We start from the raw sequence: 25,829 nt of genomic DNA, 5'->3' as shown, positions 1-25,829 counted from the left end.
GAGCTCTCTAAGGGCCAGGATACAATACCCTAGGCAGTGGTTCTCAACCCTGGTCACACATTCAAAACACTGGGCACTAGGAAAAATCATTGTGCTCTGGTCCCCCTGGAGACCAACGGAATCAGAATTACTAGGGAGGGACTTGGGCATTTTTTCAGCAATAAAGTCTTTTTATTCAGGGAATAAACTCAATCCTGGTTGAGGTAGGATTTCATGAACTAAAACATCACAAATGTTTATCGTGAATTACTTAGTGCCTATGTTGTAAAACTAGTGTTTCCATTTTTGTGAATTTGATATTTACCTAAGTGAATGGAAAATGAAGTATGTTAAAACCTAATCAATCTTAATGTGTTAAAATAAAAAAAACCCTGCAATCTAAGCTTCTCTTAAACAATGAAAAGTTAGAATTTAAGAACTATCAAATTTGATAGCACCAATTTAATAAGGCATTTTAGAATTATCTATCTAGTAGCACAATCTGTGAAATTTTGGCAATATGTTTCTAGGTTATATCTCTCAATCATTTAAAAAATTGTAACTTGAACAAAGGATTTTAAGTGAAAAACACAGAAATGGTCAGAGATATTCAAGAGCTGGGAATTAGACAACTCAGTTATCAGTTCCCTCGAAGCTCTTAGACCTCAGTCTCTGGGTTGAATCTGCATTTGGCAAACATCTGATCTAAATTTTCACGGGTGCTGAGGCTACAATAAGACTGAAAATGTTGTCCACAACAATTGACTGATCAATTTCTCTATCTCCCTCTTTTGTTCTTTTTGCAGTTCGTAACAGCTGATTATATAATCAGTAAATGTTATAAAAAGGAATTTGTGAATTGAATTCATACTGATGAAAAACCACTTTTAATTCTTTTTTTTTTTTTTTGTTTTACAGTGGAGTCCCATTGCTAAGAAAATTTGAAAATCACTGGACTAGATGACTTCTAAAGCCTCCTGCAATTCTGAAATTCCATAACCCTCAGAGTAATGGAGATATGATACAGTGATCAAGGTTTCCAAGAAGTAAATATTATTTTAGGTAGAAATTACAAGTTAAGTCCAGAAATTTATACTACAATTATGGTTATACCTCTGTGAAATGTATTTAAAGACAAAAATGAATGTGCAAAAGAAGGTGGTCACTGTAGCATTACAAGTGTTTTTCAAACTTTGGGATATTATCGTTTTTATAATCAACTAGGGAGAAATTATGGCAAAGTGGAAAGATCATACCATCTAATGTTGCTGAATATAACTAGTTTCTATTATAATTCTGCTAGGTACTTCAACAAAAAAGGGAAATCTAGAAATTAATATGAAATATGGTTGCTTAGAGGTATAATAGGTTAAAAATAGTTAATTTTTTAAAAATTGCCAACTGTATACCCAAAATATGTGGTCGCTTTCAAAACAGTTTCTTTAGGAAGAATTACTTTATTTCAGGAGTTCCCTGGCTGGCACAAATGGTTTTGGTAGATTGAGCCCACTCGGAGGCGCCTAGGAGGACAGGCCTGGCGATGTGCCATTGAAAATCCTACGGAGCAGTTCTACTCTGCATACACGTGGTCCCCACAAATTGGAATCAACTCGACACAGTAACCATCCACCATCATCACTTTATTCCAAATAAAGTACCATTATTCCAAACTCTTGTTGAAATTTGTTTTGAAACCAGGACTTCGAACCAGCTCAGTCACGGCCAATGAAAGCAAAATTGGAACAGACCCAAATTTTTTAAGTTTTACAATTTGGGCGAAGCAGAACAATAACTGGAACGTGAAAAATTACAGGTCAAAGCTCTGGATTGGGAGACTCAGAAGTGGCATAGTGAGCTCTTTCAGGAGCCTGATGCAGGAGACTGGACTATTGCCAGGACTGTGAAGAATGACACACATTCAAAGCTGCACAGTCTTTGAGCGGCCACCATCTTTGAGTGGGGCACAGCTGCTTCCAACACAGCCTGTCAAGAGATTTGGTTGCTATGCAACATGCAGGCTGCCCTTGTTTTCTAAGAGGGAGATTAAGTTTCTACCAGGGCTTCGATCAGTAATTTTTCCCATTTAGGTTCACTCACGTTTAAAAAATTCGGGACCATTCAGGTTTTGCTGTCAGCCATGACGAACTGGTTCAAAGCCTTTGTTTGAAACCGCTTTCAGAGCCTAGCATATATTCTTTTGAATCGAAAGTGACATAATTATACTTTCTAGGTGGTTTTAGTTTCTAGAAACAGCCAGAAGCGATTAATAACTTTTCTTGCGTGATCTGCAATCTGACTCTGAATGAAACAAAACTTTTATTTTTTCCAATCCAAGCAAATGTTTACTAAGGATTTTTTTTAAGCATTTTTATTTTCAGAAAAGCTTTATACAGAGCAAGGGAAAGACATCTTTGGGGCTTACAAGAAGATGAATATTAATGTATTCGTTAATCTATACTGTTCAAATGTCTTTTCTATCATGAGTGAGACTGTAAAATGCACTTTTTCACTCCCTTCCCCCTACAAGTTTTTTTTGTTTTTGTTTTTCCCTGAAAGGGGCTTCCATTTACAATTTCATCAGTAGAACTGCTAGTCAAAGGAGCAAAGTCTTAAATGAAAAGTAAGTATGTGTTATTACAGGTATTTGTATAGTCCTCCCATTAAAAATATTTCTGCCTTTTTCTGAATACACAGTAATCCTGGACAAACCAATCTCTCTAGGTGTTCCTTCTCCCTCTCTGGAGTCACCCCTGCTGGATCCTCTTCCTTGGTCAGTCTCTTAAATGTTGGGACCTTGAAGTGTTCAGTCCTCTATATCCTCTCTCTCCTTAGGACAATTTCATGAACTCTCCATTTCTTCCATCTCTACGTCCATGGTAATGACCCCAGAGTCCACAATTATGGCCTAGCTCTCTTCTGGGCTCCACATTCAAGTATCTGATTGCCTCCTGGAAAGTGCCACTTGGAGGTCCCAAAGACACCTTCTGCACAAATCAATTCATTCTATCCCCCCTCAAACTTGCTTTCTCCTGCATCTGTAGGATCCCTATTACCTAGTTACCCATCTAGAAACCTGTGCATCTTCATGGACCCCTCCTTATCCCACTTCTCTCCATCCTCACTGCCACTACTGCAATATATCACATCTGCCCTGGACAACTGCAGCAGATTCCTAAGTGGTTGTTTCTTGTCCCATGCTAAAACTACTTTCTTCTGAAAAACCTCTCCACTTTCCTTAGGATAAAGTCCAATCCACTAAACATAGCTTACTAGACCGCTGACTCTCGGGGTCTTCTCAATTCTGTGCCCTTCACAAACTAAGCTCTAAACTTTGTCTGAGGTCTTTGTAAACTGTGCACTTTAAGGACCCCAGCCTTTGCCCAGACCATTCTTCCTGACTAAATCACGGTCAACCTTCCTCCTTCCTTCAGACTTCAACTTTTGTCCTGGCCTTAAACTTCCAGCCCCGGGAAGCCTTCCATAAAACCAAATATGGTTTAGGGGGCCCTGCCAAGTGCTCCTTCAGTGTCTATCAGAGTACTTACCTCATAGCATTAACCTCAACTATTTTCTAGTTTGGTGCCCCCACACTCTACTTTGAGCTCCCGTGGACAGGACTGAGCCCAGTTTGCCTCCATGTGGAAGGCATCAAACTTGAATAAAAGAATAATAGTGAAAAGGAAAATATCTGAGGTAAATTGAACACTTCTGACCCCCCCAAAAACTTCTTAATATACTTTATTAATAAAAATAGTTGATACATTGCAATACTTCCTTTATATACAATTAGGTAGGCCTTTGAGGACAATGGAGAACTGGTGGCATAGTAGTTAAGGGCTCGGCTGCTAACCAAAAGGTCAGCATTTAGAATCCACCAGCCGCTCCTTGGAAACACCATGGGGCAGTTCTACTCTTCCTGCAGGGTCACTATGAGTCAGAATTGACTCAACGGCAATGGGTTTCAAGGACAATGGTGGTAGCCAAATGTCTGGCCTATCGGGCAACATAGTGCAAGAAAATGTCACCTGTTGCCTGGATTACTAGGATAGCCTTTGTTATGGATTGAATTGTTTCCCCCCAGAATATGTGCTGTAAATCCTAACCTCTATGCCTGTGGTTATAATGCTATTTAGGAATGGGCTGTCTTTGTTATGTTAATGACAGGAGTAGTGTAGGGTGTGTCTTGAGTCAATCTCTTACAAAATATAAAAGGAGATTAAGGAAGCAGAGATGGGGGAAGAGAGACATTGAGCCACAGGAAGACTGCCCAGGAGCAGAAGCTCAGAAGAGACAAGGATCTTCCTCCAGAGCTGAAAGACAAAGCCTTTCCCAAAAGCCCGTACCCTGAATTTGTACTTCTAACCTCCTAAACTGTGTGAAAATAAATTTCTGTTTGTTAAAGCCACCCACTTGTGGTATTTCTGTTATAGCAGTACTAGATAACTAAGATAGCCTTCCACATTTGCATTAGCCTCCCTCTCCTCCTATAGTCTTCTCCAGGAGCAGCCAATGGCGACCTTTCCAAAACACAAACTAGATACTATAACTGTTACACCACGGCTTACAAGGGTCCTACCAGATCTGCAGTCTGCCCACATCCGCCAACCTCACTGCCAATCATTCTCCCCCTTACTCACTAGGCTTCAGCCATGCTGGCCTTCTTTTTTGCAGTTCCTGTAAGCTGCCAAGCTTATTCCAGCATCAGAGCCTTTGCACTTTTGATTCTGCCTGGAAAAGCCTTTCGCCAGACCTTGGCACGGCTGGCTCCTCATCGCTGTTCAAATGTTACTTTCTCAGAAGCCTTTCTTGACAACCTATTTAAAATAGCCCATCATCTCCTAGTCAAACCCTACCCATTACGCAGCTTTATTTTCTTCATATAACCTACTCCTATCTGATAATGTCTCGTCCCCGTTAAAGTGAAAGCTCCGTAAGGACAAATGATTGCATCTCTCTTGCTCACTGTTGTCTTCCCAACGCTCCAAACAGTGTCCGGTCAGTCAATACTTTTTAAATGAATAAATGCACTTAATAATCCTATGTGAGTACGTTCTCATCTCTCATTTTCCCACTCCCCCTTTACCTTCATTCATACAAATCTGTGAAAGTCGCTATCCTTGCAGCGAAGCCCTTGAACCGGTATCACCTTCATAAAAGAGCCCTCTCTTGCACGCCAGGTGAGGCATCCCCAGTCTGGTCGCTAGTGGGGCCGCAGGGACCGACAGACGCGCAGAAGGACCCGGCACTCGCCTCCGAGAAGCGGCTGCGGTACAGGGCACCTTCACGCCTCTTGCAGCCTCTCCAACCTTAAGTCCGGGACCGGTCTGCACACTCGCCTCGCCTGCCTCTGAGATCAGCAGCGACTCCCGGTTACCTGCCAGAGACCTGGCTAAGGCCACCCCGCTTTGGCACCGCCAGAGAGAGATCACCTGCCCCCTCCGGGGCACCGTAGTTCACGGAGAGTGCAAACTAGTCTCCTCCTTCCGCATGCGCAGTGGCCCCGTTCGGCGTACGGTGTCTCTTAGCAACTGCTCGGAGTCCCTCTGCCAGGGGCGGAGCCTCGGAAGCCACAAGGGGGGAAGCCGAGGGGAGAGTGAATGAGGCCAATCGGAGACCAGTCCCAGCCGCGATGGGCACGCCTCCTCTAGCTGTCGCGAATGCGCAGGCGGCTTTACGGCAGTCAGGGGGTGGGGGCTGCTGGGGGATAGGAGGTGAAAAGGAAGCAACCAACCAACCAAGTCGCCCCCACCCCCCCACCCCCACCCACCTCGGACTTGGTTTACGGCTCCTGGCTCAGGCTCCAGTGCGGCCGCTGATTGGCTGCTGAAGGCTTGGTCCCATCCCAGTGACCCCAAAGTGCTAGAGGGAGGGGGCGGGGGTGGCTCAGTGCAAAGTGCATCTTGAAAGCCCCCTGCCCGGAGTCCCCGCGGCTGGCACTTCGGACCCTGTATGACCCGGGACCTCGCTGTTCCGAGACCGCCTGGGTCCCCTCGTAGCTGGGAGCCTCCGGCCCGGAGCGCGGCAGTCCTCTGCTCCGAGCCCCCGTACCGGGACTGCCCCCCCCCCGGAGCCGGGACTTCCTCCCTGCACCCCTGCCCCGAGGCTGCCCAGCGACCGGGACCGCCGCCCCCCGTCTGCTCGGCTGTGTGGATGCTCTCTGGGCTGGGGCCGTGAGGCGCCGAGGAGGATCAGGAACACCCGTGTCCGGCCCTGCTTGGGGTGTTTCTTCAATGGAGAAGTTGGTGAGTGTGGAGGAGGCTGAAAGGAGGAAGAGAAGCAGCAGCTGAGGAGACAGGTAAAGTCAGTAACCTCCCTCGAGAGGAAGGGACTGACTCGGAGGGTGGAAAGGAGAAGAATCACTGCCCCTTCCTACCTGTCCTTACCACTCTCCAGCCCCTTCCTTTGCTCCCCGTCCTCAGAGCTCCCTCCTCCTCGCTCCTGGGGCACTGCACCACTCACTTTTTTCTGTTTTCCAGTGTTGAGCTGGCTGGAGGAGACGAGAGAGCAGGAAGGGTTCTGCTCGCCCGACAGAGAAGAAGCAGGCGGAGTACCTCTGACCAGCATCCTCTAGAAAGGTAATGAGCACCGCCCTGCCCTCCCCCATTGTTTATTCCTGGCCCCTACCTCATTAGGCAATGTTTTATTTTGAGGATGGTTGCCTGGGAATGCACCCTTTCCTAGCCCCAAGTTTTTGAGCAAAAACAAAAACACTGCCTGTGCCACTGAATGATTTCTCCACCCAAGAGACAGTATTTCCTCCCCTTCTTTCTGTACAGTGTTTCCGTGTTTTGCATTCTTTTGGGACACTATGCCATTTACCTTGCTCTGACGCTTTGAGACCTTTTTTTATAGCTCCTCCTCCCCCACCCTCCGTTTCTCTCATAGGAATTCCACAATTCTTTGTTAATTGCTTGTTAATTTTGAATGACACTGCTTTTTTAATTAAACCACCATTTACTACCCCCCGCCCCCAGTCCCTTTGCCTCTGCCTCCATTAGAAAATCTATTGCCTTACCTTACTGACAAGAGTTGGTAGAGGAAGGCAAAGCAATGGGTTGAAATTTATGAGTTTCAGACAATATGATTTTTTTTCTCCTGTCAAAAGTAGATTTGTATATCTTAATAGTAGGAATGGTAAGAAGGCAGTATCTGCCCGTCAAGCACTTAATGTAAACCAACTTTGGGATTTTGTGTTTTTTGTGTGTGGCAGATGTGAATGGGCTCTGAAACTATTATAAGAAGATAAATATTACTTGTTACACTTCAGATTTTCTAGAAAAACTTATACAAATTTACAGTACATTTTTCTAGTGATTATTTCACACAGGAACTTAAAAACAAAGGGATGCTTTAGTATGTTTGGAAATTTGGGGTTGAATTTTGGAAATCTTCATGAATAAGATTTCTCATTACAAAATGCTTACGGAGAATTTGCTGGATGGAATTATTTTTTAATTGTGGAGAAAATATACACATCAAAACATTCTCCAATACAACTTTCATATTTACAATTGAATGACATTGATTCCTTTATTCCTCTTGTGCCATCATTATTGCTATCCTATTCCAAAGGATTCCACCACCATTAACATAAACTCAATGTAAAGTCTCTCGCTTTCTCCCTCCCTCCCTCCCACTCCTGGTAACCAATGATCTTTGGTTTCTATATATTTCATTATTTCACATAAGTGAGATCATATAGTACTTGTATGACCATATAGATTTTTTTCACTCAGCATGTTTTCAAGGTTCATCCATGTTGTGGCATGCATCTGAACTTCATTTGTCTTTATGGCTGAGTAATATTCCATTGTATGTATGTACCACATTTTGTTCATCCATTCCTCTGTTGATGGACGCTTGGGCACCTTTTGACTGTTGGTGAAGTGCTGCAGTGAACACTGGTGTATAGATTGAAATTTAAGCACCTAATTTGCGTTGTTACTTTTCTGCTGTATTTTGTTGCTGCTTCTGAAAATGCACTAAAGGTAAGTTTAGAACATTAATGTAATTCCTAAAGAGAGGACACAAGGAAGGAAATTACACATCAAGAGTTAATTCAGAAATTGGCCAGATGTGTTAGTCTTCTAATATTCAGTGATAGCAGACTATAAAGTGACTTATTAATCTCTGAGTTATTTTAATATCTCAGATTGTTTGGGACATTTTAGGACAAAGGAGCTTTAAAAATAGAAGTTGTCAAGAAATCTTTGCTCAGATCCACTGGACTTTCTGCCTTTCACAAAAAGAAAGTGATGTCTTTATTGATCCTTTTATTTGTCATAACATAGTTAAAGATACTTTTAAGGGGTTTCTGAGGGTTGACATAGTCTTCAGACCTGGAACTGACACCAAAGCAGGGAGTATATTCTACTGAATAGGATTTAGAATCAGTATCTACAGATGACTGTTCCACAGTAAAAATTTAGGACAGCTTTTGTATGTATATATAAGGAATCAAAGGTAATTGACAACTTCATTTCAGTAAAAGCTAGTCAGGAGTCTATAAAAAGTACAAGGCTAGTTTTTATTATTTAAATATGGAAATCACCGAGAGATAGCTAATGATTACTTTAGGACTTTTAAAAACTGCTAAAATATTTGAAGTATGCTTTAAGGAAAAAATGAAATACATATTTTCCATTTAAGCCTTCTCAGGTAAATGTTTTTGTTGAGTGATACTAAATAACGCCTCTACATTTATTCTAGCCTAGAAGGTCTTGATCATACAAGTAGAGCTCATCAGCATACATGTCAGCAATATTGCACACTCTGATTGGGTCTTACAGTGTTTCTGCACCCGTCTTTCCTCTTACGTCTTTTGGGCATTTGGTGGATTTTTTTCTCAGAGCTGATACCATTGGGGCTGCTGATTTTATTTTCTTGCCATCCTGGATCTTTGTTTACCTTGCAAGGAAATGCTGTTTCTTTTTTGAGTAGCAAGCTGTTACCTTGTTTCTAGTGTGTGAAATCAGAAACTCAGTTCTGACTTGCATCCCTTAATGCAAAAAGCCATTAATGACTAATCATTTATGCTAAAGGAAATTGGGAACATGTAGCCAGATTTGGTGAAGATATATAATTTTGGACAGATCTTAAATATGTTTTGTTGTATGGTTATTTTATTCTTCACTCTAAGAATACAGACTTTTTTAATTATGTGAAGCAAGAAGTTCGTGTTTTAACTAAATGAAGTTCACTTGGCATCTATAGGGAAACTATACTTTTAAACTAGGGGTTTAATTTAATTTATATAAGTTTATGATTTCTAATATGGTCAACAGTATAGAAGCTTGGAAGCCTAGATTGTTTTCTTTTGACTCCATATAGTGTGGAAAACATAAATGAGTAAAATTTAAATGCAGTATTAACATTAGGCAAAAAGGTTTCCCACATAAAAGTAATACACATTGGGGAAATGGTTCATTTTGATATAATTGTGAAATCTCACTTGTGTGTGTGTGTTTCTTGACTGTGTAACCTGGGGTGGAATTTGTAAAGATTCCACCCTCAGAGTATCAGGAGTTCTGAGTCCACAAGTCATCATTATTTTAAAACAGCTTAGGATGAACATATAATATTTAGAAAATTACCTCCATCACCATAGTCCTTTATTTATTGTGTATTTACTATAGGTGACTCTCATGAGCTATCAGATTTTAGACTTGCACGTCCTGAGGGGAAATAGACTTTTTTCCATTCTCATATCTGGACTTGCCTGTGGTTATTAATAGGCACCTTTACCACTGCAGGGCATTGTATTTACTTTTTAATTCAGTGAGTTGTCCCCCTACCTTTATTTATACGTACAAACAGCTATACTCTAACTAGGTGCAGCTATCATAAAATAATACGAAAAGAAAATTAATTACACGTCAGATGCTCCGGACTATCAAGATATTTTGGTAAGGAATCATTGTCCCTCATGATTAAAGGTATTGCAGCTTCCAGTGATCGTGTGTATGCTACATGTGTGTTATGTTTTTTTCCGGTGAAGATTGATGTAACAGGCACGTGTAAAGAAGGCTTCTTTGGTTTAAATTTATGGTTATTACTTATAGTGCCTAGTATTGTCATAACAAGGAAAAATAATCTTAAAATTTCTAGAATTACTTGATTTAAGTTTGCAGAAGTTTTATTAAAATATTTCCCAGTGATAGTTCCTGTGCCTAGGCCTAACACTATGCCAAACACCTGTCAGATGTTGAGTAGACATTTGTTTGATTGAAGTAGCACATAAGGAATTATCACAAGTTAAGACTGTGTGTCTTTCTTGTGGGAAGAAATAATTTAGTCACTTTATCTTTAAGAGAAAGCCTCCCTTAATATTGGTTGTTGTTGTTAGGTACTGTTGAGTCAGTTCTGACGCATAGTGATCCTTACGTACAACAGAACCAAACACTGTCTGGTCTTGGGCCATCCTCACAGTCGTTCCTATGTTTAAGTCCTATTGTAGCAGCTACTGCGTCAGTCCGTCTTGTTGAGGGTCTTCCTCTTTTTCGCTGAACCTCCACTTTACCAAGCATGATGTCCTTCTTCACGGACTGCTCCCTCCTGATAACACGTCCAAAGTACGTGAGACAAAAGTCTTGCCATCCTCGCTTCTAAGGAGCATTCTGGCTGTTATTTCTTCCGAGAAAGATTTGTTCATTCTTCTAGCAGTCCATGTATTTTTCAGTATTTTTCACCGACACCATAATTCAAAGGCATCAATTCTTCTTAGTCTTCCTTATTCATTTTCCAGCTTTTGCATGCCTATGAGGCGAGTGAAAATACCATGACTTGTGTCAGGCATACCTTAGTCCTCCAAGTGACATCTTTGCTTTTTAACACTTTAAAGAGGTCTTCTGCAGCAGATTTGCCCATGCAATACATTGTTTGATTTCTTGACTGCTGCTTTCATGGCCGTTGATCGTTGATTGTAGATCCAAGTAAAATGAAATCCTTGACAACTTCAATATTTTCTCCGTTTATCCTGATGTTGCTTATTGGTCCAGTTGTGAGGATTTTTGTTTTCTTAAATCGAGGTGTAATCCATACTGAAGGCTATGTAGTCTTTGATCTTCATCAATAAGTGCTTTGATGTTATTAATCAGTTTATATCCTCCTCAACCCCCAACTCTCATGTCCTCCTCCTTTTCACCCCCACAGCCCTCCATGGAAGTGGTTGGATAGATGGAACCAAAAACAACACAGCTTTTTACAGGCTTGAAACCATGTTGGGTCATTTCCACTTCTCTTGGGAGACGGGGTGCTGAGGACACACTTAGAAGTAACATCCAGTAATGTTAATTCTTGAAATGTGGATGTAGCTTGCCTTAGTCATCTAGTGCTGCTGTAACAGAAATACCACATGTGGATGGCTTTAACAAAGAGAAATTTATTCTATCACAGTCTAGTTGGCTAGAAGTCCAAATTCAGGGTGTCAGCTCTAGGGGAAGGCTTTCTCTGTTGGCTCTGGAGGAAGGTCCTTGTCATCAATCTTCCCCTGGACTAGGTGCTTCTTAGGCATAGGGACCCCAGGTCCAAAGGACGTGCTTTGCTCCTGGTGCTGCTTTCTTGGTGTTATAAAGTCCCCCTTTCCCGTTTCTTTTCCTTTTATCTCTTGTAAGATAAAAAGTGGTGCAGGCCACACCCCTGGGAAACTCACTTTTTGGATCAGGGATGTGATCTTAGTAAGGGTGTTAAACAATTCCACCCTAATCCTCTTCAACATAATCCAATCTTGCCTCATTAACCATAGGCAGAGATTAGGATTTACAACACATAGGAAAATTACAATCACAAAATGGAGGACAACCATACAATACTGGGAATCATGGCCTAACCAAGTTAACACATACTTTTGGGGGACACAGTTCAATCTGTGACAAAGCCCATGTGAAAGATGACCAGATATTCTGGTGGACATGCTTGAGGCTCACCATTGGAGGCATTGTTCTGCATTTTTAAAATAAACTTTTAGTATAGTTTTAGATTTTTAGAAAAATAAGGCAGTACAGAGAGTTCCCATATACCCCATGCCCAGTTTTTCTTCTGTTATTAGTACCTTCAATAGTATGGTACGTTTGTCACAATTATGAACCAATATTAATAATTATTAAGTAAAGGCTACTGTTTTGTCAGATTTCTGTAGTTTTTATTACCTACTGCCCTTCTTCTGTTCCAGGATCCCATCCAGCATACCCGATTACATTCAGTTGTCATGTCTCCTTAGGATCCTGTTGGCAGTGACAGTTTCTCAGACTTCCTTGTTTTCGATGACCTTGACAGTTTTCAGCGGTGTACTTGTCAAGTATTTTGTAGAAGTCCCTCAATTGGAATTTGTCTGATGTTAATCTAATGATTAGGCTGAGGTTATGGGTTTTGGGGAGAAAGTCCATAGAGATAAATTGTCATTCTTACATCATACTATCAATGTGACGTACCACTGTAGATGTCGACCTTGGTCACCTGGCTGAGGCAGTGTTTGTCTGGTTTCTCCATTGTAAAGTTACTCTTTTTCTCCCCTTTCTTTCACTCTTTGGAGTGACGTCCCTACGCACGGTCCACACTTAAGGAGTGGGGAGTTACGCTCCATCTCCTTGAGGGATGAATAGAGACATCAAAGTTACTTGAAATGCCTCTGCATGGAAGATTTGTCTCTTTTTCCCTGTTTATTTACCTATTCTATCAAAATAAATGGATTCAATTTAATTGTATCAATATGGACTTGCTGGTATTTATTTTTATATATTGACTTATAATCCAATACATCTTTATTTAGTTGCTCAAGTTGTTCTAGTTTGGCGTTTTGATGTACCCCATCATTGTGCTTTTACTTGTGCACTTTCTTATACTTTTTGGCACTATAACGTACTCCAAGCTCATCTTGTGTATTTCCTGCCCTAGTCTTAGAGTCAGCATTTCTGTAAGGAAGTGCGTTTTTTACAGCTTGCCTTATAGGAGGCATTCTTATCGTGTCATTTATTAGAAATAATAGAAATTATTTGTTCTATTTAGAAATAGTAGGCATAGTTTTAAATCAGGTTTTATTTCCAAGTGAAAGTTGGCAAAGTCTTTGACCTTCTTTGGAGAAGTTTGACAAGGAAAAATAAGGTGTGACAAGAAGAAAGAGTACAAATGGACTGTACTGATTTGGATTGGTTGAAAAGCGTGGTGTGCAACCAGTAACAACTACAATTACTGCTTTTGCCCACAGCACATCAGGTTGCCAGGTAGACCAGTCTTTCCTTGTCAGAAAGTTTAAGTGGTGGAGGGCTTGGCACACCCACAACCACAGGGATGGGCAACAGCTCTCCCAGTAAGTAATTCTTAGATTGATTCTGATGTATTGTGTAGAAATCAATTTCGTTCCATGGGTCCTTATCCTTAATGGAATTCACAGAGCTAGGAATTAATTGACCAAAAGATCCTTTTTCTTTTAGTTGTATAAAGTGTTCTTTCAGAACTCATATGGGGGAGCTGACACAACTGCTGTTAATGTTTTACCTGACTTGATGTATACGTAAAAACCAAAAAATACCAAACGTGTTGCCATCAAGTCAATTCTGACTTATGGCAACACCAGGTATTACAGAGTAGAACTGCTGCATAGGGTTTTCTTGACTGTAATCTTTATGGAAGCGGATCACCAGGTCTTTCTTCCGTTGCGCCTCTGCATGGGTTTGAACCGCCAACCGTTCGGTTAGTAGTCTAGTGTAAACAGTTTGCACCACTCAGGAGCTTTGGTGTATACGTAAAGGAACAGTAATTTCAAAGTGAGTAACGTGAGGCTTTTAAGGCATATGAAGAACCAGCCGTTTAAGATATAATCTCTTTTTAGTCGTTGTAGATTACACTTTGGATCTGGCCGCCGTAAATGAGTACGCATATTCTCACTTTAGTCCTATTTAGGAAGACCATGGATTAACTGGTAGTTAAAAAGTAGTTCAAATGAAGCAGATCTGGAAACATGTATTCTGAATAGAGGAAAAAGAAGAGTCTGTACTTGTACCTAAATTCCAAGAGTATGCACATGTTTTTTCTTGGTTACCCCTTTTAAAAATGCCATCTTTTCAGGGAAAAAAAAACACCTTGAAGATTAAAATATGTAATGAGATAACTTTCTCGAAGATTAACCTGAGCTTTTTCTGCTCTAGATGTTTCGAAAAGTGCTGAAATTTAAGCTCACCAAAGGGTAGACTATGCAGGCAGCTATGATTCTTTATTCTTTTTAGGAATTTTCCTTTGATTGTTATTTTTCCTTGACTTCAGGTTAAGAAAGCTCACTGGCTCTGTACTCTGGACACGCACTGAGCCCCTCCCCACGATGCTGTATGTGCACAATGGTTATTAGGCAACCCGTGTTTCAGGAAAAGGGACACTCTACCGTAAGGTAAGTCTGAGAGCTGGATGCAGAGTCATCTCTGCTGTTGTGGGGAAAAAGCCATTTAGCTTTTACTTTTCTCCGTTGTATCAACTGATACATACTAAACGCAGCACTCACTAAAAGAAAATCTAGGTTTATATTGATAATGTTTGAATGTTTTTCTTGCATGGTAGGTTTCATTTAAGTACTAAGACAATCATCGCATTAAAACTTTTTTTTTTTTTTTTTTGCCGTTCTTACCAGAATTCAGCTGTTTTTCTTTTTTTTTAAATAAACTTTATTTTCTTGAGCAGTTTTGGGCATTGCAACGAGCATATAATAGTTTCCATTAATTCCTTCTGATGGTCGTCAACATTTTTTCTCATGGCATTAAAAAATAAAAACCTATTCAAAAGGGTTCTTGGATTTAAAATTTCTAAGATAGAGGCTTAATTTTAGTGTTCAGTAGAAAAAGTAATAAAGTGATGAAATGGGGGAAGATCATGTTTATTAAGAAAACAAATTGTGATGCACTCACAGGTTGCCCCAGATCCCTAAAGAGCCAGAAAAAGGGACCAATCATTAATAGTGTTTCCTCCGTGAATATCATGTCCTTCCTATCAGAGCCTGAACACACAACATGCCTCTGGCTCACACAAGATGCACATGGAAAGTAGATTTTACTACTTACAACAAGAAGCAGACAGCACACCAGAGCAATGAAGATCCATTGATGAGTCGGTACCCTCCATGACTCAATGAGGGCTGTCCAGGTGGAGATGATGACTCTTCTACATGTATTCCACTTTGTACCATAGGCGAGGGACTAAAAAGGGGCCTACCTGTAGCCAGTCTTCCCCGGCTAGGTAAGCTTAGTTAGGTGGGATGAGAAAACTCTGCTATGTGTGCTTCCACCGAGCACCGTAGCTGAGGGACTCTGAAAGTCCCTCCTCCAGCCATTTTTATACCCCTAAAGCCTATGTAACATACTACACGTGTGTGCACACACAGACACACACACACGCTGCACAGTGCGTGATGTAGATTTTCCTTCCTGACCACCAAGGAGAGGTGGTGGGTTAGATATGTGAGCGCCAAGCCTGGAATTGTATTATCTCTGAAAACCCTGCTGCTTATTTAGACAAACCATTAGGCCAGAGAGGTAAGGGGGTGGTTTGTTTTGAAGCCTCAAGATGCTAGCAGGGGAAGAGAGGGGAAGACCATAGCCCGGCTTGTTGGAAGGATTGCCTCCTCACACCAATTATCAGGAAATCTATTGTTTCCCGGTTTTCTCTGAGGAAATAGCTATTTGTATCATTAGGCTCTATTTTTAAATTATGTCACTTATGCATATGTAAGGACACCATTTTCTGCGTATAAAACAACATAAGACATTTGATTATGCTCTTTAAGCTGTGATAATTTGAACTGAGCTAGGCTTAAGTTTACCTTTCTACAATTATAACAGGAAGTTTTGCAAGATAAGTTATTATTGGTAACAAGATTATCAGGAGATGTCTAACCTACATATGAGAACAAAATGTCTTAAAAGGGTTTTATCACATACATTGTTTATTTTTAGAAATGGAGGCTACCAATTAAGAGATGAGTCTAATCTGTTCCTTAAAATTAGCCCAGATAGAATGCCTTTCTAGAAGCTTTTTTACATGTTAGTTGAAATTTCTGTATTTATTTAAAAGCTTTAAAAAAACTCATCAAAAATATTTCTTTTGTATATACTTACATATAAGGTGCAAACTTCCACCAATTCATTAGACTTTTCATATTTGGATGGAGGAGAACTCATTTTATATTGGATTTGAGCACACAGCTCTTTTGTGACCTATTACAGAGAGTGGGAATTAGGTGTACTACATTTCCTTTAAAATAAATGTTTCATGTGGTTAATCGAACAGGTTGTTTAGGTTCTTATAGTTTTAAAATATTTTATATGGTCTTGCTACTTTGAATGTTTGTATCATGCTACTTTGAATAATCCATGAGAGCCAAAATACGACCTTGAGTATATCCCACCTGAATTTAGAGACCATCTTAAGAATAGGTTTGACACATTGAACACTAATGACCGAAGACTTAGAGGAGTTGTGGACTGACATTGAGGACATCATACATGAAGAAAGCAAAAGTCCATTAAAAAGATAGGAAAGAAAGAAAAAAACAAAATGGGTATCAGAAGAGACTCTGAAACTTGGCTCTTGAACGTAGAGTAGCCAAAGCAAATGGAAGAAATGTTGCAGTAGAAGAGCTGAACAGAAAAATTTAAAGGGTAGCTCGAGAAGACAAAGTATTAAAATGAAATGTACAGGAACCTGGAGTTAGAAAACCAAAAGAGAAGAACACACTCAGCATTTCTCAAGCTGAAAGAACTGAATTAAAAATTCAAGCCTCGAGTTGCAGTATCAAAGGATTCTACAGGGAAAATGTTGAACAACACAGGAAGCAACAAAAGAAGATGGAAGGAATGTAAAGAGTCACTGTATCAAAAGTGACTGGCTGACGTTCAGCCATTTCAGGAGGTAGCATATCATCAAGAACCAATAGTACTGATGGAAGAAGTCCAAGCTGTGCTGAAGGCATTGGCAAAAACAAGTCTCCAGGAATTGATGGAATACTAATTGAGATGTTTCAACAAACAGATGCAGAGATCCAGCAGAATGCAGATATTATCGAATAATATCATTAATATCACACACAAGTAAAAGTTTGCTACAGATCATTCAAAACTGGTTGCAACAGTACACTGACAAGGAGCTGCCAGAAATTCAAGCTGGATTCAGAAGAAGATGTGGAAGGAGGAATATCATTGCTGATATCAGATGGATCTTGGCTGAAAGCAGAGAGTACCAGAAAAATGTTTACCTGTGTTTAATTGACTATGCAGAGACATTCGACTGTGTGGATCGTAACAAATTATGGATAACATTGCGAAGAATGAGAATTCCGGAAAAGTTAATTGTGCTCATGAGGACCCCATACATAGACCAAGAGACAGTCTTTCAGACAGAATAAGGGGATCCTGCGTGGTTCAAAGTCAGAAAAGGTGTCAGGGTTGTGTCCTTTCACCATACTTGTCCAATTTGTATGCTGAGCAAATAATCTGAGAAGCTGGAGTATACGAAGAAGAACACAACACAGGATTGGAGGAAGATACATTAACAACCTGCAGTATGCAGATGACACAACCTTGCTTGCTGAAAGTGAAGAGGACTTGAAGCTCTTACTGATGAAGATCAAAGACTACAAGCTTCAGTATGGATTGCACCTCAACATAAAGAAAACCAAAATCTGCACAACTGGACCAATAAGCAACATCATGACAACCGGAGAAGAGATTGAAGTTGTAAAGGATTTCATTTTACTTAGATTATCAACACTCATGGAAGCAGCAGTCAAGAAATCAGCCAATGTATTGTGATGGGCACATCTGCTGCGAAAGACCTCTTTAAAATGTTGAAAAGCAAGGATCTCACTTTGAGGACTAAGGTGCTCCTGACCCAAGCCATGGTATTTTCAGTCACCTCATATGCATTTGAAAGCTAGAAAATGAATAAAGAAGACAGAAGCAGAATTGATGCCTTTGAATTATGGTGTTGGCAAAGAATATTTAATATAACATGGTCTGCCAGAAGAACGAACAAATCTGCCTTGGAAGAAGCACTGCTAGAATTCTCCTCAGAAGCGAGGATGGTGAGACTTTGTGTTGCATACTTTGCATGTGTTATCAGAAGGGAGCAGTCCCTGGAGAAGGACATCATACTTGGCAAAGCGGAGGTTCAGTGAAAAGAGGAAGACCCTCAACGAGATGGATTGACACAGTAACTGTAACAGTGTGCTCAAACATAGCAAAGATTGTGAGGATGGCACAGGACCAGGCAGTGTTTTGTTCTGTTATACATAGGGTCACCATGAGTCGGAGTCGACTTGACGGCACCTAACAACTTTGAATATAGAGTAAATCTGAAAAACAAATTGGGAAAGTGTAGAAGAGGATGTGGCATCAGATGACAAAGGGGGGAGGATACAAAGCGGAGCAGAAGTAAGCAAAAAGAAAGTTAAATGTAATCTAAACATTTTACTGTAATTTACTTATCCCCTCCCACTCCCTTCCCCCTCTCTACCCCTCAAACCGTCCACCCTTTGGACTGAAAATAAGTAACATATAGTTGAAATACTTTAGGAATGAGCATAAAGGGGTTTGCTTTTTTTTTAAAGTACTTCTCTTAATTAAGGGTCTTTAGGAGTCTCTGAGTGGTACAAATGGTTGAGCGCTTAGCTACTACTAACTGAAAGGTTGGTGGTTCAAACCCACCCAGAGGCACGTCAGAAGAAAGACCTGGTGATGTACTTCTGAAAGGTCACAACCTTTGAAAACCCTATGAGCACAGTTCTACTCTGAAACACATAGGGTCACCATGAGTCAGAATTGACTTGACAGTAACTGGTCAGTCTTCACAGTCTATAAATTGTCAATTTGATACTCCGTATTTACTAACTCAGATCAACGATAGAACCCTTGAATGGCATATTACTTTAATCTCCTTAGTGGTGCATCAGTTAAACCAGAACTTCTAAGATGGGTACTCATCTGACTCTTCTGTTTACTTCATCTTTTTGCTGCCTAGCATCACCCCCATTTTATTTAAAATAATGGTGTTATATTCATATGTTTTTTGCTTTGGGTTTTTTAGAAGGCCGCAAGAGAAATTTCATTTTTGGAGTTTAGAGATTTAAGCTTGGGTTTCTTTTTGAAATTCTTTATAATCTTAGGGAAATTGCTGAAAGTTTTGATCTGAACATATATATGTTTATTAATTAGTGGTAGTATGAACTATTATTACTAAAGTTTGTGTAATTTAGCAGTGGAAAATTCTTTGTTATTTAATGGACACAGGTGCCAGTTATTCTAAATTTCATGCATTTTACCCTTAAAGGTTGATCCCTGTGACCTAATGAATTCTTGGTGAAAAGTGGACTCAGCTAGGATGTTACACCACCATTGTCGGAGGAACCCTGAACTCCAGGAAGAATTGCAGATTCAGGCTGCGGTGGCTGCAGGGGATGTTCACACCGTACGAAAGATGTTAGAGCAAGGCTATTCTCCAAATGGCCGAGACGCTAATGGCTGGACCCTGCTTCATTTCTCTGCAGCAAGAGGAAAAGAGAGGTGTGTCCGAGTATTTCTAGAACACGGAGGTGAGTTCACTAGAAGCAAACCCTTTTCCCAAGTAGAAACTTAAAATGAAATTATATTTAGTTTAAAATGTATGTATGTATGTGTGTGGATACAATTTTTAATGCTTCTCTTTCATTAATACTCAACATTTGATTCTCTCTTGTGAAGACTTGTTATAATTACCTTGAGTTTTATTTTAAACTAGATTGTTTAAAAGATCAGTTCGGTGAATGTTTTTTTTTTTTTCCTGCCACTGTAATTAATATACAGCCAGGTTTCCCCCCTTATCCCAACTAATCCACCCTTCTTAGATTTGTCTAGTTGGTTTTGATTCAAAAGCAGAAGTCACTGGGGTGCCCACAGTTGAAGAATGGCACAAGTTTTCCTTGTTGATAATTTCTCGAGCAGACGGACCTAGTCCCTTTAAACATCATGACCCTAATAATACCCTATTATTTGAATTTACATCTTTTCGCTGATGCTTTCTTTTATTGTTATTTTAGAGCACTAACCTTTTTCTAGAATCGTACATAGTTTCTAGGTATCATACAAAAAGATTGGTCATCTGAGGTCTAATTTTGTGTGTATGTATATATACGTATTATACACCCATTGCCATCGACTCGATTCCGACTCATAGCAACCCTATGGGACGGAGTAGAACTGCCTCATAGGGTTTCTAAGGAGAGGCTGATGGATTCGAACAGCTGACCTTTTGGTTAGCAGCTGTAGCTCTTAACCACTGCGCCACCAGCGTTTCCATATAGATAGATAGATAGGGAGAGAGAGAGAGATGCTAACCAAACCATTCTTTGATATTTTGTTTTTGCTTAGAAAAACTCTCTATTCTCATAAAAATTTTTAAATTATAATTTGTCCTACATGAATTTACTTTTTCTCCTAGCTGAATTTCGACTTACTTTATTATACCCACATTTTCTTTATAATCATGATGTAAAGCAGCTTCTACATGTGCTAGGTCCTGATTTGCTCATTAATAGTAATTCATTTTCACTTCTAGGGTACACTTTGTTATAAGAATAGACAAACTTACTTGCATCCTAAAATACGTAAAATATTAGGTATTCTGCAGCTCTCACGAGGGTCATACGAATTGTGTAGACATATGAATACTATGGATGTGACCATGAACTAATTGCAGGATGGTGCTGGGCCTGAGACCAAGATTAGGCAGATGTCCCAGGGCCAGCCCCAAAATGGGAATTACATGCCAGGAATAATTGACTGTTAACACCACAGCCATCCACTGGGCTGTCCCTTCTTTGTAGCTGTCTTTTATCCTTCCCTGCCACTCTTGCTCATGCCTTCTTTCTCCCTAAAACACCCGCTATCGTCAACCCCAGTTTTCTGAAGTTAATGAAAGAGAAGTGTAAGAGGAATGCCAAGAAAAGATCTGAGAAAACGAAAAGGTGGATGTAGAATCATAACACTTAAAATTCCGGCAATGCTTCGTGCAACTACTACCAATTTCAGAACATGCAATTTTTTATCCACTAGTCCTGTCCCTTTTCCCTTCTGCCAGTCTCACTTTTTTTTTTTAGTAATATTTTATTTTTGGTGAAAAATATACACAGTAAAACCCGCTTCCATTGAACAGTTACTAGACCTAATTATCAGTGACATTGGTTACATTATTCATATTTTGCCAGCATTCTCCTTATTTCTGTTCTCGTTGCTTCATTCCCATTAACTTAAACTTCTTGCCCCACAACCTTCTCATCTATGCTTTAAAAATAGCTGTTGTTCCTTTGGTCTTACATAGATGATTTTTTTTTTTTTAAATGCAGTACCCAAGGGTGACAATCCTTACTTTTTGAGCTAAATTGTTACTTGGTTTAAAGCTGACTTCAGGGGATGGTTTCAATTCAAGGTTTGAAGAGTAACTCAGGACCATAGTCTTGGGGACTCCTGCAATCTCAGTAGGTACTCTAAGTCTGGATTCTTTAGGAATTTAAAGTTTTGTTCCACATTTTTCTCCCTTTTTATTAGGATCCATCTATTGTGTCCCTAATCAGAACGTTTGGATGTGGTAGCTGGGTACCATCTAGTTCTTCTGGTCTCAAGGTAGAGGAGGCAGTGGTTCATGTAGACACTTAGTCCTATAGTCCAGTTCCTTCTCTGATTCTTGGGTTTCCTTCTTTCTCTTTTTTTTTTCCAGATGAACAGAGACCAATAGTTGTGTGCTAGCCTCACTTCTAAAAAGAATTAATTTAGAAAAAAAAGTTCACTTCCTTAGGATACGTGATCTTATCTCCTTAGAAGCAAAAGAAATCCTCCAAAAAACAAAAAAAAAGACAAAGCCATAGTCCCCTTTGATTAACCCCCAATTCTGGTCTGCCTGATCCTGCCCGAAAGTAACCATGGGTATGATTTTGGTGTTTATCTTTCTAGAGCATTTCCTGTTACTGTTACGTGTACTCTAAGCAGATATGTGATACTGTGTTGTGTGTGTGTTCTGAACATAAATGATATTTCGCTGACTATTATCCTGCAGCTTGTGGGTTTTACACAACTATATAACTTAAAGATTCTTTTATATCAAGGATTGGTAAATGTTTTTTGTAAAAAGCCAAATAGTAAATATTTCAGTCTTTAGGAGCTATAGATAACATGTAAACAAATGGGTATGCCTATGTTCTAATAATAATTTCTTTACAAAATCAGCTGAGGACCACAGTTGCCAAATCATTTTCTATATATATTTATTTATTTACATTTATGTTTATATATATTTATTTATTTACATTTATGTTTATATATATTTGTTTATTTTCACTGAGATATAATTTGCATACAAATCACCCATTTAAAGTATACAGTTTTAATTTTAGTATATTCAAAAAGTTGAATGTTTCATATAATCGCAGACTTTTAGAATGTTCACAGAGTTGGATATCCATCACCACAATTAAGTATTTATCAGTATGAATATACTAGCATTGTTTAGCCATTCTCTTGTTTTGGTTGTTTTTGAGAATGACTGAATTCTCTCAACAGGAGATTTTATTTTTTGAGAAAGTAATACCTACGTATCTGGTTAAAAACAAAATGAAAGGTGCTAGAGACGGTTCAAACCTAAAAAGCAAGCCCGTTGCTGTCGCATCGATTCCAACTCATAGCAACCCTGTAGGACAGAGTAAAACCCCATTGTGTTTCCAAGGAGCAGCTGGTGGATTAGAACTGCTGATTTTTGGTTAGCAGTCAAATGCTTAACCACTGGGCCACTAGGGGTCCAGAGGTGGTTCAGTGAAGAGGAAATACCTGCTTTCTAGCCCCAGGCCCTTAGTCCCCTTCTTGGAGGCAGCCACTTTTTTGTTTCTTTAGTATTCCTGCAGAGACACTCTGCAGCTAGGCTGGCACGTTTTTTCCATCCTCCACCTTCTAGGTTGCTGCCCCTTTTTAGTGTTCTGGTCTACAATTTGCTTTTTTTCACATAACAGTTCAGCTTAGTGATCGTTCCTTATCAGCATAATAATCTGTTAGATTCCATTTTATGCATGTGACAGAATTTATTTAACCTAGTCACCTACTGTTGGATATTTCAATTGTTTTCAGTTTTCTGCTACTAGAAAATCTCACAGAAATATCCTTGATGATACATCTTTTTACATATGTGAGTTTATCTTCTGGATAATTCCTAGAAGTGCAATTGCCAAATCAAAGGGATGCAATCTTTTTTTTTATTTGATGGATATTGACACATTGTTTTCCAAAGAGGTTGTCAGCACTGTGTCCTTACTCACCAGATAGAATAACGCCCACTTCCCCTGCTGTGCCCGTAGTGCATTACTGGCTGGTTTGCTCTTCTCCTGTGTAGTATGCTTGCCTCTGTTTGTTTGCAAAAATGACATATACAAGTAACAAAATATTGCAAGACTGTGCTGTTTTTCTTTATCTTATTGATTTATAGGAATTATTTACATATTCTCCTTGGTTAATTATAGGCTGCAACTGTCTTTTCCCAGTTCATAGCCTTTTCACAGTCTTAACGTTGTCGTTACTGAGCGGAAGTCTACATTTTAGCGTAGGTGAATTTTTTTTCTTTTGGTTTGTGCTTTTTGTACCTTGTTTCAGAAATTCGTCATACCCCGAAGTCATTATTTGATTGTATTGTCTTCTAAAATGTTTTATGGCATTTAGATCTTTATCCTAAATTGATTTTTGTGTATACTATGAGGTGGTAGGGGTATGATTTCACTTTCTTTCGTATAAGGATACGCTAAATCATCCCTTCTTTCCTCACTGCTGTGCACCGCCAGCTCAGATATCAAGTTTTCATGTATGCATGGTTCCATTTCTGGGTTCCTTATTTAGTTCCATTATCTGTTTGTGTATCCCTGGATCTGTATAAAAAACCAGAACCAAACCCATTGCCATCGAGTGGATTCTGACTCATGGCGACCTCGTGTGTTACAGAGTAGAAGTGCTCCATAGAGTTTTCTTGACTGTAATCTTTACAGAAACAGATTGCCAGGCCTTTCTTCCACAGTGTCTCACTGGGTAGGTTTGAACCACCAAATGTTAGATCAATGGTCAAGTGGAAACCGTTTGTGCTACGCAGGGACTTTTGGGCCTATGTAAGACTCTTAGTTACTATTGCTCTATAACAAGTTTTGATATCTGGTTGGGCAAATCTCTACTTGTTCTTTAAGGGTGTCTTGGCTATTCACACTTCCCTATAAAACAACAAAATAAAATATTTGGGAGAAGCCCTTTGTTTGTTCTTGTATAGTAACTTTTACCTGTTCTTCTTACTCGAGTAAGAGATTCTGGGAGTAGATTTCTTAGCTCATTAGCAATCAATTTGAAAAAGTTAGCAGGAGAGGAAAGCACTCTTCACCCCTGCCCCATGGCCATGTGTGGTGCTTAGATCTGCGCTGTATTTAGTCTTAGGCCTGTCTTCTGGTCCCTAGACCAGTGTGTGCAGCTGTTGACTCAACCTCTCCGTTGGGTGGCTCATTGATATTGCGAGCAGGGCATGAGCCACTGCCCTCACAATGTTCTTTCTCAGTAACTGGCAGCAGAACCTCTGATTGCTGTGCCAGAAATCTAGAAACTGTCCTTGACACCATCTTCCTCACCTCCAACATGATCAGTTGCTAAGTCATGTTGATTCTATCTCCTAAATAGTGGTCAAATCGTACTGCTTTTCATTGGCAGCACTGCCCCACCCCCATTGTACCCAGTAAGATCATTTCCCACCTGGTCTGTCACCGAGGTCCCCTTCAACCCAGCATCCTGTTCTGCACCCTCCAGCCATCTCGAAATAATGTGATCTTTTAAAAATTTAAATTATATCCTTTTAAAAATACATCAGTGATTTCTCATTTCTCTCAAGACAAAATCCAAAATCCTTAGTGCTGTCTTCAAGGCCCTGCACTATCTACCTCCTCTTACTTTCCAGCCTCACCTTTAAACTGCAGTGTCTCTGGCATTCCCTCATGTGCCAAGCTCAGAGGCTTTTCCCAGTAACTGCCTGGATCACTCTTTTTTTTTTTTTAGTATTATTTTTGGTGAAAATAAACCTGCTCCTGTCCCACAGTTTCTAGACATAATGACGAGTGATGTTGGTTACATTCTTTGCATTTTGTCAATGTTGTCATTATTTCTGTTCTAGTTGTTCCGCTTCCATTGACTTTATCTCCCAGCCCCCCAGCCTTCTCATCTACACTTTAAAAGAACAGCTGTTGGCCCCTTGGTCTTATATAGATAATTATTTTTATTTTTATTTTTTTAAAACGCAGTACTCAAGGGTGACAGTCTTTATTCACTGGGCTAAACTGTTATTTAGTTTAAAGGTGACTTCACGGGATAGTTTCAATTCAAGATTTGAAGAGCAGCTCAGGGCCATAGTCTTGGGGACTCCTCCAGCTTCAATAGGATTCTTTAAAAATTTGAAGTTTTGTTCCACGTTTTTCTCCCTTTTTATCAGGATCCATTTATTGTGTTCTTTATTTTCTGGTCTCAGGGGTGAGGAGGCAATGGTTCATGTAGATAGTTAGTCCTGTAGGCCAGTTCCTACTCTGATTCTTGGGTTTACTTCTTTCTCTTTTGTACCAGACAAATAAAGACCAATAGTTGTATCTTAGATGGCTACTGTAAGCTTTTAGGGCCCCCAGACACTACTCACCATACTGGAAGGTAGTACATAAACTTTAAGAACTATATTATGCCAATTGACTATGCTGGGTCACTCTTAAGCTCACTCTAGCCTCCACCCCTTTACCTTGCTCATGCCTATTCTTCTCTCAAGTCTCGCTTTCTACTTTCTCAGGGAAATCTTCT

The 25,829-nt window shown here is 39.9% G+C and overlaps 2 protein-coding genes across 5 annotated transcripts in view; one reads left to right on the top strand and one right to left on the bottom strand.

Moving 5' to 3' along the window:
* LINS1 (lines homolog 1) overlaps nt 1-5,552 on the bottom strand; it is a 48,228-nt gene extending 42,676 nt beyond the window's left edge. The window contains exon 1 of the mRNA XM_023727867.1: nt 5,063-5,552. The gene's annotated coding sequence lies outside the window, so the exon portion shown is untranslated. The remainder of the gene's footprint in view (nt 1-5,062) is intronic.
* Nucleotides 5,553-6,019: 467 nt separating this feature from the next.
* Nucleotides 6,020-25,829, top strand: part of ASB7 (ankyrin repeat and SOCS box containing 7) — a 58,808-nt gene continuing 38,998 nt past the window's right edge. For 2 of the 4 annotated variants that reach the window (XM_023727864.1, XM_023727866.1), the window contains exons 1-4: nt 6,020-6,274; nt 6,456-6,554; nt 14,236-14,356; nt 19,282-19,543. In XM_023727864.1, coding sequence (XP_023583632.1) covers nt 19,333-19,543 — 211 coding nt within the window. In that variant the 5' untranslated portion in view covers nt 6,020-6,274; nt 6,456-6,554; nt 14,236-14,356; nt 19,282-19,332. Of the gene's footprint in view, nt 6,275-6,455; nt 6,555-13,644; nt 14,357-19,281; nt 19,544-25,829 lie in introns of those variants that run through there. The other 2 variants (XM_023727865.1, XM_004372647.2) reach the window with 2 other exon arrangements.

This window comes from Trichechus manatus, unplaced genomic scaffold (assembly GCF_000243295.1).
Source record: "Trichechus manatus latirostris isolate Lorelei unplaced genomic scaffold, TriManLat1.0 scaffold00019, whole genome shotgun sequence".
Taxonomy (NCBI): domain Eukaryota; kingdom Metazoa; phylum Chordata; class Mammalia; order Sirenia; family Trichechidae; genus Trichechus; species Trichechus manatus.
The sequence above is the reverse complement of the archived record's forward strand: the minus strand, read 5'-3'. Positions and strand labels throughout refer to the sequence as shown.